This window comes from Thermomyces dupontii (assembly GCF_041956625.1).
Source record: "Thermomyces dupontii strain NRRL 2155 unplaced genomic scaffold VTN31scaffold_5, whole genome shotgun sequence".
Classification (NCBI taxonomy): Eukaryota; Fungi; Ascomycota; class Eurotiomycetes; order Eurotiales; family Trichocomaceae; genus Thermomyces; species Thermomyces dupontii.
This window is the reverse complement of record NW_027192311.1, coordinates 1-15,121: the sequence shown is the minus strand read 5'-3', so window position 1 is coordinate 15,121 and position 15,121 is coordinate 1. Positions and strand designations below refer to the sequence as shown.

General features: G+C 51.7%; 5 protein-coding genes across 5 annotated transcripts; 2 read left to right on the top strand and 3 right to left on the bottom strand.

Moving 5' to 3' along the window:
* Window positions 1–49: 49 nt before the first annotated feature.
* VTN31DRAFT_5249 (uncharacterized protein) lies at window positions 50–1,435 on the bottom strand (the record flags this gene model as incomplete). Its single annotated transcript, XM_069405727.1, has 1 exon — window positions 50–1,435. One exon carries the CDS (start codon window positions 1,433–1,435, stop codon window positions 50–52), a length of 1,386 nt encoding a protein of 461 aa, XP_069259406.1.
* A 397-nt stretch (window positions 1,436–1,832) lies between these two features.
* VTN31DRAFT_5248 (uncharacterized protein) lies at window positions 1,833–6,883 on the top strand (the record flags this gene model as incomplete). Its single annotated transcript, XM_069405726.1, has 2 exons — window positions 1,833–2,067; window positions 2,121–6,883. 2 exons carry the CDS (start codon window positions 1,833–1,835, stop codon window positions 6,881–6,883), a joined length of 4,998 nt encoding a protein of 1,665 aa, XP_069259405.1.
* A 135-nt stretch (window positions 6,884–7,018) lies between these two features.
* On the bottom strand, window positions 7,019–7,519 carry VTN31DRAFT_5247 (uncharacterized protein; the record flags this gene model as incomplete). Its single annotated transcript, XM_069405725.1, has 2 exons — window positions 7,019–7,281; window positions 7,351–7,519. The coding sequence occupies 2 exons, from the start codon at window positions 7,517–7,519 to the stop codon at window positions 7,019–7,021; spliced, it is 432 nt and encodes a 143-aa protein (XP_069259404.1).
* Window positions 7,520–9,675: 2,156 nt separating this feature from the next.
* Window positions 9,676–11,959, top strand: VTN31DRAFT_5246 (uncharacterized protein; the record flags this gene model as incomplete). Its single annotated transcript, XM_069405724.1, has 11 exons — window positions 9,676–9,771; window positions 9,825–9,969; window positions 10,022–10,227; window positions 10,293–10,338; window positions 10,389–10,837; window positions 10,893–10,983; window positions 11,038–11,093; window positions 11,147–11,396; window positions 11,449–11,545; window positions 11,601–11,727; window positions 11,801–11,959. The coding sequence occupies 11 exons, from the start codon at window positions 9,676–9,678 to the stop codon at window positions 11,957–11,959; spliced, it is 1,722 nt and encodes a 573-aa protein (XP_069259403.1).
* A 507-nt stretch (window positions 11,960–12,466) lies between these two features.
* VTN31DRAFT_5245 (uncharacterized protein) lies at window positions 12,467–14,845 on the bottom strand (the record flags this gene model as incomplete). The annotated part of the gene is made up of 5 exons (XM_069405723.1): window positions 12,467–13,456; window positions 13,509–14,517; window positions 14,573–14,667; window positions 14,734–14,763; window positions 14,813–14,845. 5 exons carry the CDS (start codon window positions 14,843–14,845, stop codon window positions 12,467–12,469), a joined length of 2,157 nt encoding a protein of 718 aa, XP_069259402.1.
* Window positions 14,846–15,121: the final 276 nt, after the last annotated feature.

Here is a 15,121-nt window from a genome sequence, read left to right as displayed (position 1 = left end):
ACCCAGAACTCTCCCAGGAACGCCATAAGAACACCAATACTGTACAAAGTTATTCAATCAACTCATCCTTCCCCAAGTAGGGAGCCATTGGATCATCCGCAGCCAGTTTACTTCGTTTGTATGACTCAAGCTCTTCTTCATCAACGCCCTGTTGCATGGCATGAAGATCACGCTTTCTCTGGTCGATATCAACTCTTGGAGTCTCTTCCGCTTTCTTCTCGGACTCGGTAGAGTCTTCCTCGGCTGGCTTAGGCGGCTCCAAAAATGCCAAATTCTCAGCCTCCTCGAATGCCTTCTTGCCTTCCTCGCCAGTACAATAACTGTTCTTGACAGTCGAATGACAGCATGCATACCCCCACTGGAAGTTGTGCCACCAGCTGCCCCATACTGAGGTGTGATTGTTGATAAACACGTCCTCCGCGTACTTGGACTTGACGGCTTTTCTCGGGGCGCCTTTGATAGCACCGGTTTCGTCGTATTCCACAAAGCGTTCGTTCTCAATGACTGCGGCACTGCGAAGGGGAGCTGGCTTCAAGTGCTCTTCGCCACCGTATTTCTCCAGCAGTGCTTTCCTTTGCTCCTTCCTCTTAGCTTCAGTCTCGGAAAGTTCCTTCTTGCGCATGATTTCGCCCGCGGTAGGATTCGCCTGGAGGTGATACTGCTTATCTCCTCGCTCCTGCGCCTCCCAAGCGAAGCGTTGAGCCTTTTCAAACTCAGCTGCATCACCCGAAGAGCGAACGAAGTTCTCATCTGCTACGAGTGCCGAGGCCTGGTCGAGTTGGGCACCCATATCAACCATTGATCGCGTTTTTGGATCGTACTTCGCAGAGTCTAAGTCCAAATTAAGTAGATACTTCGCAGTATCCTCTCGAATTCGCAGGTTTCGTGTCGACGTGCTTTGTTGTCGACCCATGTCCGACTCCTCGGCATACCTCGCCTCATCCTTGTCGCCATCGTCACTCTCATCGTCCCCATTTTCCTCTTTCTTTTTAGCTTTCTGCACCTCTCGTTTGAGCGCTTCCCTCTCCTCGTACTCTTCAACAACACGCCGATACTCGCTTGGATCGTAGCCGTTCCACCTGTCCCGCTTGGCGTCCCAACCGAGTTGAACATCCTGAATGACCTCGTCTGGCTGGATGTCCTTCCCGGTCCACTTTGCGCCGAGTTTCCGCGGCCGACTCAAACATTCTTTTGCCTTGTGAGTCATCGCACCGCAATTTTCGCAAGCACCCTTCCGGTACTTGGTTGCGGCAGGGCCCAATTTCTTGCCGCGTTCATACCATTTGCTCTGATCGACGCTTTGCTTGTGTAGACGCTGATGCTCCAGGTAATCGCTTGCCGCGGAGTCGTCATCGACGTAGAAAGGCTTCTTCGCGATGAACTGCGGAATATACTCGTTGCGTTCTTTGGACGCAACGTCGGGTCTTCGCGACATCTCGAAGGCACGGCGCTGCGGCGCCAGTTGCAAGTAAGTGACTCAGCAGATATCCACGAAAAGCGACGCGCTCCCCCACTGCCTGAGGAGGAATACGGAGTACTAGCTTTGATTTTGAAAACCACTACGAGTAGGCTCCTGATAAGATGGCAAAAGTCAACTCTGGATAGGATCACGTGATCCATATCGCATCTAGCACTATACCACAACAGGCAATACTTCTGACGATCTGATTGGCTGGTACAAATGCACGTCATGATTCTTTGGCGTTGTTACAACAACGCGTGGGCATCTGAAATCCGCAATGCCTTTAGTAGAGAATCGATAGTTCAGCGAATGTCTGGGTCAGAAAGCGAGATGACGCTATAGATTGCTGTTCCCCTCCTGGTCAAACAGGATGGAGGTCTTTCGGGTCCGTTTGAATTGCATCGATCATTATCAAGCTACTCCTACCAAGTTCGACCCTCCGGTTCCCTATCAGAATGCAGTTACCCAGCGTCGGAACAGGCCAAAGGTCCCTGTCATTCGGGCATTTGGCTCAACGGAAACGGGTCAGAAGGTGTGCGCACATATTCATGGTGCCTTTCCATATCTCTACGTCGAGTATCGAGGATCATTGAATGAGGATGAAGGTTTGCAAGAATGGTCCACCCTTTGAAAGTCATAGCGCTGATTGGGCTATCAGTGAGCGTCGCATCTCGGAATCTTCACCTTGCGGTTGACCATGCGCTCGCCAATAGCTTCAAGCAGAATGCTTACGATGGGAAGACGGCTTATGTCGCTCATGTTACCCTCGTCAAAGGGATCCCGTTTTACGGGTTCCATGTCGGATATCGTTATTATTTCAAAATTTACCTCTTAAATCCACTGCATATCACAAGATTAGCCGACCTTCTGCGGCAAGGTGCCGTGTTGAAATGCCCATTGCAACCATACGAGAGTCATCTGCAGTACATTCCGCAGTGGATGTGCGACTATAACTTATATGGTTGTGCGTATATGGATTGCGCAAAGGTAAAATTTCGAGCGCCTGTCCCAGAGTATCTGGAACTGTCGAACCCTGGCCATCGTTGGCATGACCGATCGATACCTCCGGAATGTATATCGAACGAAGCAGATTTGCCCAGGCAAAGTCATTGCACATTGGAAGTCGATGTTTGTGTTCAGGATATCATGAATCGGCATGCAATCAAGGAGAGACCACTCCATCATGATTTCATCGAACGAGTTCATCCTATCTCACCAGAGGAAAAATTGGTTCATAGTATGGCTAGTCTCTGGCAAGACGAGACTCGCAGACGCAAGAAAAGATTGGGTATCAAGGATCCCGGAAGCAGTCCATTTCAACCAGAAGAGCTTGTTTCCATGTCTGCTAGCCCACGAGACCACCATGGTCCAGGGTGGATACATGAGGAAGAGTTCCGACAGCAATTGCACAAGCTCGTCGCAGAGGAGAGGGCAAGTGCAGAAGGCGAAGTGACTTTCGACACATTTGTCAGAAACGATCCCCAAGAAGTCAACATCAAGACAGCTCTAGAGAGTGTCAAAGACTTTTATCCCGAGAATATTGACGCGCATGCGCCAGTCGACAACGTGGCAAACGACCAGCTGGAAGCGGATATGGCAGTGGATGGAGAGGCTATACCACGCGTCATGTCTGATGATGAGATTGACCACTCTATCGATTTGGATGCATCTGACGGGAACTTTTATCCCGATACCCAGCCGAGTGAGCCAGATATTGATTCTCCGAGCGAATCAAGCGCTCTAGATTTTGTCCGTGATGTCAAAGAATCGGAAGCCGACGCTTGGTCGAACGGGCTAACGCATGATGCCCCAACCTCGACGGATGAGTTGCGTCCTGGTCATCTCGATACAACAATCACCAAATCTTCAAGGTTTTCTGATATTGAACGCGTTTCTCCGAATGCTGTCGCGAATCATTCGAATCATGGCGCTGCTGGTGGCCAAGCCCCAAATGTTCCCATGGGCAGTGGCATCGAATTTTCTTCCTTCGACATCCCTTCATCTTTCATGGAAGCCGTCGATGCTGGACACACTGGGTCTGAGCACCAATTTCCCGTCGATTCACGGCCAAGACAGCTTTCTTCCAATAAAGCCCATAGCAAGGGTGCGAGCCAAAACCAGCGGCTATCTTTTGCCGTGGTGAAGGATCCTCGTGATCCTGTAACCGTGGCTCGATTTAGCCAAAAAAGCACCCCGTCGAAAACTGCATCGCAATTGTCACAAGCAGCCGGACGGGAAACTTCACATGGAAATACAGAGGACAGTCTGATATTTCCTTCTGACATGACTCTTGCACGGAGCAGCTCCACCGTGACGGAGCAGAGGTGGAAAAGCAACTCAAAATCTCAAAAGATTCGACAAACTTTTGACATCCCAACGGGACGCAAAGTTCTATGCTTCTCTGAAACTTGCCCAACACCGGGGGAGATCGCAGGTACCATGGGTGACGATGGTCGCCCGACTGTCATTTACCAGGACGCTTACTTCAGCAATGACGCAGACGTTCCCGAGCGGCCAAGAAACTATGCAGGACGAGAATTTCGTCTGGAGAGCAACACACTGCGTTATCTCCCTGAATTTGACAAGACAAAGATTCCGATGCGCTCCTATGCCAATAGGACGGCTGTGTTGTCTGATATTCAGAAAAGAGATCAAGAACTTCGACGGGAGTGCACTGCTCGCGTCTGGGAATTCGCCCGATTGCCACCTAGTAGGCAAGAAGTAGTGGAGTGGTGGGAGAATGAACTGAGAAGTCAGAAAACCAACTCGACGAAACCGAATCAACGCCCTCAGGTTACGAAGCCAAACGTTTTATCTCAGATCGAAGGAGCCACGCAGAAGAATCCGCACGGGTTCAAGTACTCCCAGAAACAGCCTTCGACCAGTGTCGAGCACCAAATTCAGTATATGAGCGTCATGAGTCTGGAAATTCATGTCAATACTCGAGGGTCTTTCCTACCCAACCCAGAGGAAGACGAGATTGCAGCGATTTTCTGGTGTGTACAGTCTGATGATGAAGACCTCGACGTGAACAGCACTATCGCAAATGCTCAAGTTGGCGTCCTAGCTCAATCGAGCGGCGCAATCGAGAGGGTAGCGAAAGCGCTCTCCGTGCCAGTAGAGACGGAAGAATTTGAACTGGACCTGATCAATCGCCTCATTGATCTCGTAAGAACTCTTGATCCAGACGTCCTTACGGGATACGAGGTCCACAATAGTTCATGGGGATACGTCATCGAACGAGCGCGTCACAAATATGGGTTAGATCTGTGTGATGAGCTGTCTCGCGTCAAGGTCCAGTCTCATGGAAGATTCGACAGGGAGAGTGACCGCTGGGGATTCAACAAGACGTCCTCAATCCACATAGCAGGAAGGCATGTAATCAACATCTGGCGTGCGATGCGGAGTGAGCTCAATCTGCTTCAGTATACCATGGAGAATGTGGTCTTTCAGCTGCTGCACAGGCGCATCCCACATTATTCGTTCAAGACTCTCACATCGTGGTATTCCAGTGACAAGCCGCGTGATGTGATGAAGGTCATGGAGTACTTCTTGTCTCGGGTGCAGATGGATCTGGAGATTATTGAAGCAAACGAGCTGATCCCTCGAACCAGCGAACAAGCCCGTGTACTGGGCGTCGATTTCTTCTCGGTTTTCTCCCGTGGCTCTCAGTTCAAGGTTGAATCACTAATGTTCCGAATCGCTAAGCCGGAGAATTACATACTTATATCTCCCAGCCGGAAGCAAGTCGGGCAACAAAACGCTCTGGAATGCCTGCCGTTGGTGATGGAACCTCAAAGTGATTTTTACACGAGTCCTTTACTTGTACTGGACTTTCAATCTCTCTATCCCAGCATCATCATCGCTTACAACTACTGCTACTCGACGTTCCTCGGCAGGTTGGTGAGCTGGCGGGGTCGAAACAAGATGGGATTCACAGACTACGACAGAGAACCTCGTCTGTTGGAGCTCTTGAAAGACCATATCAACATTGCACCGAACGGCATGATGTATGCAAAGCCCGAAATTCGCAGATCATTACTTGCGCGCATGCTGAGCGAGATTTTGGAAACTCGTGTCATGGTCAAAAGCGGAATGAAGATTGACAAGGATGATAAGACCCAGCAGCGCCTCTTGAATCATCGGCAACTGGCGCTCAAGATGATCGCCAACGTGACGTACGGGTATACCTCGGCATCATTTTCCGGTCGGATGCCGTGCTCGGAGATCGCGGATAGCATCGTCCAGACGGGCAGAGAGACGCTGGAAAGGGCCATCGAACACATTCACTCCGTTGAGCGATGGGGCGCCGAGGTGGTTTATGGCGACACAGATAGTCTCTTTGTGTATCTCAAGGGAAAGTCCCGCGACGAGGCCTTCAGCATTGGCGAGGAGATTGCGAAGGAGGTTACGAAGATGAACCCACGACCGGTGAAGCTGAAGTTTGAGAAAGTGTACCATCCCTGCGTACTCCTCGCTAAGAAGCGTTACGTTGGCTTCAAGTATGAGCATAGAGATCAAAAAGAACCAGAATTCGACGCCAAGGGAATCGAAACCGTCCGCCGCGACGGCACACCAGCAGAGCAAAAGATAGAGGAGAAGGCTCTAAAGATTTTGTTCAAGACCGCAGACCTGAGTCAAGTCAAAGAGTACTTCCAAAAGCAATGCGCCAAGATCATGCAGGGCAAGGTTTCCGTCCAGGACTTTTGCTTCGCAAGGGAGGTCCGGATGGGTACATATAGCGACAAGGGACAGCTGCCTGCGGGGGCTTTGATCAGCACGAAGAAGATGCAGATTGACGCTCGGCTAGAGCCGCAATACGGTGAACGCGTGCCGTACGTGGTTGTGGCGGGTGCGCCGGGTTCTCGACTGATCGATCGGTGTGTCGCCCCCGAGGTTCTCCTCGAGAACGCCCACCTGGAGTTGGACGCAGAGTACTACATTACCAAAAACATCATCCCGCCTCTGGAGCGGATCTTCAACCTTGTTGGCGCGAACGTGCGCCAGTGGTATGATGAGACGCCGAAAGTGCATCGGATGCGACGCATCGAGACCGGCCTGCCGTCGGACATGAACAAGAAAACCCTAGAATCCTACATGCGCTCATTGTCCTGCCTCATCTGCCGGAAGAAGGTCGAGGACACAGACATTCCCATCTGCCAGTCATGCTCCAGCCAGCACCCGGATCAATCCATGTTCACGATCATGGCTCGCCTTCAGCGGGCGGAGAGACGGCTTGATAACCTGCACCGGATCTGTCGATCATGCATGGGTGTTGCCTTTGGTGACGAAGTCAGCTGTGATAGTAAGGATTGTCCGGTGTTTTACTCGCGGACGAGGGACATGGCCAATTGGAAACACTTGAATAGTGTGCTGGAGCCAATCATGCGGATGCTAGAGGCCAAAGAGCTTGAATGGTGATCGATCTACGCAGTGGATGATGGTTGGATGTGTTTGGATGTGTATACGACAGAAATGACGATACCCTATTATGAGTGGAGTTGTGCAATGGTTGCTTTCTCGAACGGCTTGTATCGTTTTTTTTTTTTTTTCTATTCATTGCATTTGATGGACGGCTTGCATGTAGGTTAGGTATCTGATTAGAAAGAGATTCGGGATACTGCAACATGATTCATGAATTCGTAGACTATGCCCACTGCCGTTGCTTCCTTTTCTTCTAAGTTCTCTCTGGGTTATCGGGGCCCGAGTACCTTCCCTCACCCCTCCAATGCCATCGCCTCTGCTCGTTCGTAATCCTCTCACCTTTAAGAGCGCTACCAGGCTGTTGATGCCGGCGATGGTGTCTGGTATATCGGTGGCTGTCCTCAAAATCTCTGCTCAGCAACTCGACCATGCGCTTGTCCCTTGACCGGCAATTTGTGGCATACCTTGTCGTCGGGATCTGTTTCCTGGCCATATATGCAGAAGCTTGTCAAATTGCAGGAAGTAGGTAACCAGGAACTTCCAGAAGCTTTGCCATGTCTTCCCGATTGCCCACATTGGGAGGAACGATTGTAAGTAGTTCTTCCAAAATTGATCATCGACCGACGAAACCATTGTTTCTTCCAAAAGGCGCTGGCAAGGTCACGTCTTTCAAGGTTTGGTCCTCATTGAACCGGAAGTAGTGGCTATCGCCATCGAATTGAAGGTGAAGGCCTGTCTGGTAAAGTTCCGGCGTTCTCGTATACAACCATTGACTGTCATCCGCATTCTGACAAGCTTAATCGCAATGATTCTGTGTCAGCTAGTCAGTTGACGTGACAATACTATCACTTAGGCAGTTATCACCCTCCTGTGCTTGTGCCTCCAACCAGGTCAAAGAGCTCGCATGGTCGAGGTACATGGCGAAGACCGTTTTTGTCGCGAATCGTCTCCAGGATTTCTTCTATGATGAGGAGACTGGAAGACCTTGGATCCCACCACCATGTCGAGCAAAGTCAGCGGAAAACAACCAGAAGAACCAGGCGTGGTACCAAGGAACAGGATCTTTAATGGTTTTTGGGATGAAGCCATTGCTCATCTCTTGTCTGATCTACAAACAATGCAATGCAGTATGCTGCCAGTTACATGTGCTGGCATCAATCGTCGACAGATCATCGAGAACAGCCAAATCCATTCACTCGATGCTGCCACAGGCGGAGGTCATATTAGGCAGAGCGGGAATGGCCTCTCTCCGTCATCACAGAGCCGCACAGCATAGTTTGCTGCAGTTTATCTATGACAGGACGTCATCTCCGGTAGAAACTGGAGCGTGATAGGCACGGGTTCCCTGCAAGTACTGCATTTCTAACGTCGACGAATGCATGTGTCATGCAGTGGTAGCCTCACTCAAGGGGCCAAGGCGACAAGGCTCGATAGGACCATCGATGCTCAAGGCATGAAATGTGCACCACTGCGATCTAATTGGTCCTCGGCTAAGGCGTACGGCAAGGTAGATAGCAGGTCTTTGGGAAGACGATTGAGACAGATCGCGGGCTGCATGAGATGATGATCGGCCCAGAGACAGACCCTGGTGATCTACAGTACGACCCGAATGTGCATTATCGATCCACAGGCCAAACAGTTTCAGATACGAGGGAGGACGCGCGTCTGTTGTGGTTGACGAAAGAGGTTGCTGTGTTTTACTCTGTGCTTGATTCCTGCATCTTCTCGGCTTCAAACTTGGTAAGACCTAAGCCGTCAGGTCAAATGCCCGCCGGAGTGAATTCTACCTCGCTGACATATTCGCACGCCCAACGATGACAGGAACGAGACTCGATGATTGTCCTTTGCTCGCTCCTTCATTGTCAAAAGGTGCTCTTATTCTGCTGGTTAGCTTCGGCGTTACTTTCCGAGGTGCGACCCCAGAATGCGGGGGCGGAGACTGAACGTCCTACAACTTTGTGCATCAAGTCATAACCGGAGTTCCCCGAGACAAAGCACCGGAGAACGCGCAGGAAGAGCTGCGGAGGAGGCTGCTCCGTGCCCTTCTCCATACAAGCTGAGGACTTCCCCAAGTTCCTCCATCTGGAGAACGTTGGGGTGCGCAAGGGCGTCAAACCGAAAGAAGTAGGTATGTAAAACGGAAATTGCAGAGCAGTTCCCAGCCAATAAGACCGTTCCAGGAGATAAAATGCGTTGCTAATTGGTTTACCTTTTCCATCCTGCACAAACTCAGACTTCTTCGGCGTTCTGGAAAGAAAAAAAATTCTTGGCAGTTTCTTCCCAGAAGAAATTCCAGGGCAATTTTCTGTTCCATCCAGCCCTGGTCCAGATGTGGACTTCGTTCGGCTCAGCAACTGCCGGGCCAATCCGCGCTGAGATGGGCCAATCAGCTGCCCGATGGAGGTTCTTAGCTTCCCCGCAAAGTTGCCACATTGGGTCCTCCTGTTAGCTTGACTGCCCGTCCGCGCGCTGGGGAACTCGGCAGCCCGAGAACTTAGAAGGCCGGAGCACAGTTCTCCGATACGTCACGGATCAGCCTCCTCCACCGCGCAGAAGCCGCTGCAGTTGTGGATACGTACAGTAGTAAGACTGAAAGAAAAAAAAGTGAACTGAGTATATTCAACAAACGCGCCATCATAAAAGGGCTGTGGCATGCCACCTGCAAGTCTTCTGCAAGTTGGCACGTAGACCGCGAGTGTTTTCCACATCGCACTGATCAATTCTTTTGCCCAAGCGGCACGATAGCCAAGTACGATCTATACAGTATCCTCGACCAGAGAAACGCCAAAATGTCTTCCGTCACGGATGTGGAAGGCCAGCTGCCCTCCAAGAAGGGCAAATTCAGCTTGATTTACCGGAATCCTTTCTTGTTCGGTGTTGCATTGGTCGGTTGAGCAGTGGAAAGTCATGAGACGCTTCGTGTGCTAATCTTCAGTAGTTCTCAACACTCGGCGGTCTGCTGTTCGGCTATGATCAAGGTGTGGTTTCTGGCGTCATCACCATGGAAAGTTTTGCTGCGCGGTTTCCGCGGATCTACACCGACAGCTCATTCAAGGGATGGTTTGTATCGACATTGCTGCTGGGTATGGCTACGCCTGGGAGTCTGGTGTTCGCGCGCGCTAATCGATCCGGCAGCGGCTTGGCTGGGCTCGCTGTGCAATGGTCCGATTGGAGACCGTCTGGGTCGCAAGTGGTCGATGAACCTGGCCGTGGTGGTGTTCGTTATCGGGTCGGCTCTCCAGTGCGGTGCTGTGAACGACCCGATGCTCTTCGTTGGGCGAGCCATTGCCGGTTTCGCGGTCGGCCAACTGACGCACATCGTGCCGTTATTTATCTCCGAGGTGCGTGACATTCCATTTGGCTCGTGGAGTTGCAGTCAATCTCTCTCAACTAACGCCCCAGTAAGATTTCGGTTGCTGAGATCCGTGGTGGACTGGTCGTGCTGCAGCAACGTAAGTTTTTCAGATTCGGCTGTCGGTGCTTGTTCTCATTGATGGTGCAGTGTCCATCACGCTTGGTATCCTCGCGAGTTACTGGATCGACTATGGAAGCAACTACATTGGCGGGACCCGTTGCGCACCGGAGATCCCATACACGGGCGGGACCGACTCGGACCGGACATTCGATCCATACAACGACGTGCCGGAGGACGGTTGCTGCACTGGACAGTCCGAGGCCTCGTGGCGTCTCCCGTTCGCCTTGCAAATCTTCCCGGCCCTCGTGCTTGGCGTTGGCATGCTCTTCTTCCCGGACTCGCCTCGATGGCTGATCATGAAGGAGCGCGATGACGAGGCAATGGCGACGCTGTGCAAGCTGCGCCGAATCCCGTCGCGCGATGACCCGTCCCTTGTCAAGGAGTTTCTGGAAATCAAAGCGTCCGTCATGCTGGAGAACTCTTTTGCCAAGGACAAGTGGCCCAACTTGAGTGGATTCAAGCTGCACGCTGCTCAGGTCGGTATCTCGTACTGCTAACCTTTTCGACTGCTGTCTTGCTGACACGAGGTAGTATTTCTCGCTCGTCAGCAGCTGGTCGCGGTTCAAGCGTCTTGCTATCGGATGCTGCGTCATGTTCTTCCAACAGTTCATGGGTTGCAATGGTACCTATGCTTCAAAACGAGTTGTCATGGGGGACATTAGCTGATTCTGCGCAGCCATGATCTATTACGCGCCGACAATCTTTGGCCAGCTGGGTCTCAACAGCAACACTGTATGTAACTGAAGACACAATGATCTTCGAGCGGAACTAACGGTCAACTATAGACGTCCCTCCTGGCAACCGGCGTGTACGGAATTGTCAACTCCCTCAGCACGCTGCCCGCGTTGTTCTGGATTGACAAGGTCGGCCGTCGCGTGCTGCTCATGGCGGGCGCCGTCGGCACTTGCATCTCGCTCGTCATCGTGGGTGGCATCATCGGCGCCTATGGGTCGGATCTGGTCAACCACAAGGCCGCCGGCTGGGCGGGCATTGCCTTTATCTACATTTACGACATCAACTTCTCGTACTCTTTCGGTACGTCTACTTCCAACGTTTTACCCAGATATGTCGCCGCTGACTGCAATAGCGCCAATTGGATGGGTTCTTCCGTCCGAAATCTTCAACCTGTCCATCCGTTCCAAGGCCATCTCAATCACCACATCCGCGACATGGATGTGCAACTTGTACGTCCCTTGACTGCCAATGATGCACACGCTGACGCATGCTGACCACAAACAGCATCATTGGCCTGGTGACGCCAGACATGCTGGAGACCATCAAATGGGGCACGTACATTTTCTTCGCTGCCTTTTGCTTGATTGCTTTCCTCTTCACGTACTTCTTCATCCCCGAGACTCGAGGAAAGGTATGTACAATCCCCCAACCCCACACGAGGCAAAATTGGACATCATCCCCTCCCCGCTAACGGAAAATGACAGACTCTAGAAGACATGGACCTCATCTTCGGCGACACGGCCGCTCACGAGGAGAAGGAACGGATTGTGCACATCGAGGCACAGCTCCGCGGCACGCCGCTCGTCAGCGAAGACAAGCTCAAAGAAGATATCATCCAGCAGGAACATGCTCGTGCGCTGTAATATGGTAATGACTTGGTCGATATAAATTCTGAACGTTTTACTCTTTCGGTTCTATTTGCGACGAATGATACCTTTTTGTCCACTCGGAAACTAGAGGTACTAGGTAGGAACTGGCATGAATGGAAGGATATGAAATTCATCCCTTTGATCGAGTCGAAGTAGATCAGGCAAGGGAGCTGTCGAAGAACCTACTCATCTCTACTCCCCATTCCATAGACCTCTGAATATAACTCCTGATCATAAACATCCATTCGAACCTTCAGCCACCAAAAGTCAGACAGAAGCGGTGATGTCGGTCGAATCATCCCCATCAGAGCCAGTTTTGTGATGCATTTGGACGATTGGATTCCGTGACCTCTGCACGGAGTAGTATACAGTGGTGGGGTGCCGAGTTGAGACAGGGTGTTGGTTTTGCTTGCTTGCAAGTCGGATGTTGAACACTTAGGAGGTGCATGTACAACGTACAGAAAGCTCTGAATTGGATATCTCCACAAAGTACATACAAAGTCAAAATGGACTACTGTCCGCCGGGTGCCGAAATCCTCCCTGCCCTGCAAAATCAAGCCATTCCGAGAAATTGATCCTTCCCATCGACGACCCATCCGGTGCGGGACCCGCCATGTCGCCAAACTCCGTCTGGAACAAGCCGCCCAACGTCGCGTCGTTGAAGAGATGTTCCGAGGCCCCTTGCTGCATCATTAGAAATTGTTGTTGTTGTTGCTGTTGCTGATGTTGCTGAGGGTTACTGCTGCTGCCGTCTCCAGCTCCCTGCGCCGCGCCACCGCCCGGGTTGTCGCTGCTGTTTGGACCGCAGAGTCGATTGATAACCTCCAGACATCGCGTCGCGAGTTGGTTGTTAATAAGTGATGGGTGCGTGAGGAGGGATTTTGTCGTCTCGACGTCGAGGTACCATGACCCCGCGTCCGCTGACGTCGGCTCCGCCATGAGGAAAATGATCGGAATCAGAACCGCCTGGAAGAGGAAGTAGAGGATGTACCATGCTGCCAGTCGCGTGCAGATGCGGCGTTCCATGTACTCGGAAATAGAAGTAATTGTAGCACGAGCATTCTGCAGGCAGAGGAAACGACACTTGCGTTCCGCAGGGTCCTCGTCAGCGTCGCTGGAACTGGGTGCTTGTGGACCGGGAACTCCCGGATGATTTCGACGCCAGCGCTCGATCGCCCAGCGGAGAAGGATCGGACGGTATAAGAGAATGCGCAGGTTCCAATACCGCCACATGAGGCGGTTCCTTGACAGTGCAATCCATTCAAACTCGTTGGGGTCATTGTTGCGCAGATAATGTGGAAGATCGTTGTACCACTCATCCATCGGGGCCTGCAGACTCAATGTCTCCTCTGCAGATAGACTTGGGCTTGAGATGAGTCGTTGATAGACGTGATTGGTTTTCAGGTGGAACTGCGCTTGCGCAATGAGTCCGCTGTAGAGTGTCGGGCCATTGACCTCTGCAGGAAGGGTCGTCGTTGCTGGAGTCAGGGACTAGAGATTATTAGTCGCTGTTGTTTCGTTTTCCAGGAAATGATGGCAGTACCTCTTCGTGAATGTTCATCACTTGTTTCGCATCAATAAGACTACCCTCCGGCAAAAGAATGGGCCGACCGAATGTCTTTGCTGCACCGCTGTCGAAAATGAACACTCCCCACCACAACCGCCGTCGGATCTCTCTCTGCAACAGGCTGATCTGCCATGACGGAAACTCCTTGTGCAGACCAAGACTCATCGCCATGCGAACAGCAAGGCCTAGATAGTTCCACCCTGTGTTGGGCTTGTTGCGCTTCTGCGCATAGTTGCTCAGCAGCAGCAAGGCTTGGACTAGAGTAAGGTTGCCCATCTCCATCACAGACGCTTGCTGCAAAAGGTTCCGCGCCTCTTGGTAGAATGCAATGTCCACATCAGAGTTGTCATCTCCCACACTCCAAGCTCCAAGAGCGAGAATGGTATTGAGGAGGATCTGCCACGCCTGACCATGGGGTCGTGGAATCTGCTCATGGTATTGGGCCCTGAACGTGCTCTCGTGCACAAAAGGATAGCTCGTGTGGTAGTTCATGAAATAAGCATCGATATAGGCTTGCTCGATCAGCCCAGACGGTGCAGAACTGAGTAGCTGCGATTTCAGCGGAGTCGGTCTCGGCAAAGACGGCTTCGAAGAGCCGCACGGAACGCTCACGCCAAACCCATGCTCCCGCAAAGCGCGCAGTGGCACCACGCTGGACGACGTCCCAAAATAGCCTGCGCCTTCGGGTCGAATCGACAGCGCAGCCATTCCATCAGTGAGCTCGCCTAGGGTGACTTCTCTCTCTGCCCAATCGAATCCGTCTGCCTGCTGGGGCACCGTTTCGGACGCTGATTCAGAGCGCTTGCCTTTTGCTTCCGCACGCGGTGAACCCCGTGAGGAAGACGATGGCGACATAGAGGCTCTTGCCGGCGGACCTTGATCTTGGAGCAGCGAGTTGACTACGCTGTCCAGATCGGCCCCGGGAAAGAGTCTGCCCAATGCAGCCTCGAATGTACTAAGGCGCTCCTCTACATATGTCAAGTGTCTGAACCGGATGTTAGCACCATGAATGCGAGGTACGAGAAGTTACTAGTACTTACTGTCGCGTCAAGGGACTGCGAACAACCTTTGGACTGTAAACACATTGTTTGTTCAGAGTTTTACACTGCGCACAAGTTGGCCTTTCTTTGGAGCACTAATTACGACAGAAATCAGTTATGTCTCAGTTCTGCGATTCCCACCACCACGACGGATCACATACTCTCGACTTGCGTGCTCTGCATTCATCGCACTGGGGCATGTCAGCCTACGCAGGATGAAGTCAATTGATGAATACTCACAGCAAACGACTGCTCATCACGAGTACCACCCATACTGATATGTTGACCTCAGCCAAAGCACGGGCAAAGGATCGACAGTGGCTAGCTGCAAGTCATCGATGTCCATCGGTCAGGGCGCCACACCCGAGCCAATCGAGTGCAGATCTTTTTGTAGCTTGACAATGATTGACTCCCTCATAGCAGACACAGATGAGTTGAGGAATTGCCTCTATCCCACACCAGGCAAAAGAATCAGATCCATGGGAAGCAGAATGATGATGTCCACGTGATGTTGGATCCGTGTGGATAGGCGTGTAATCGTCGGAACTA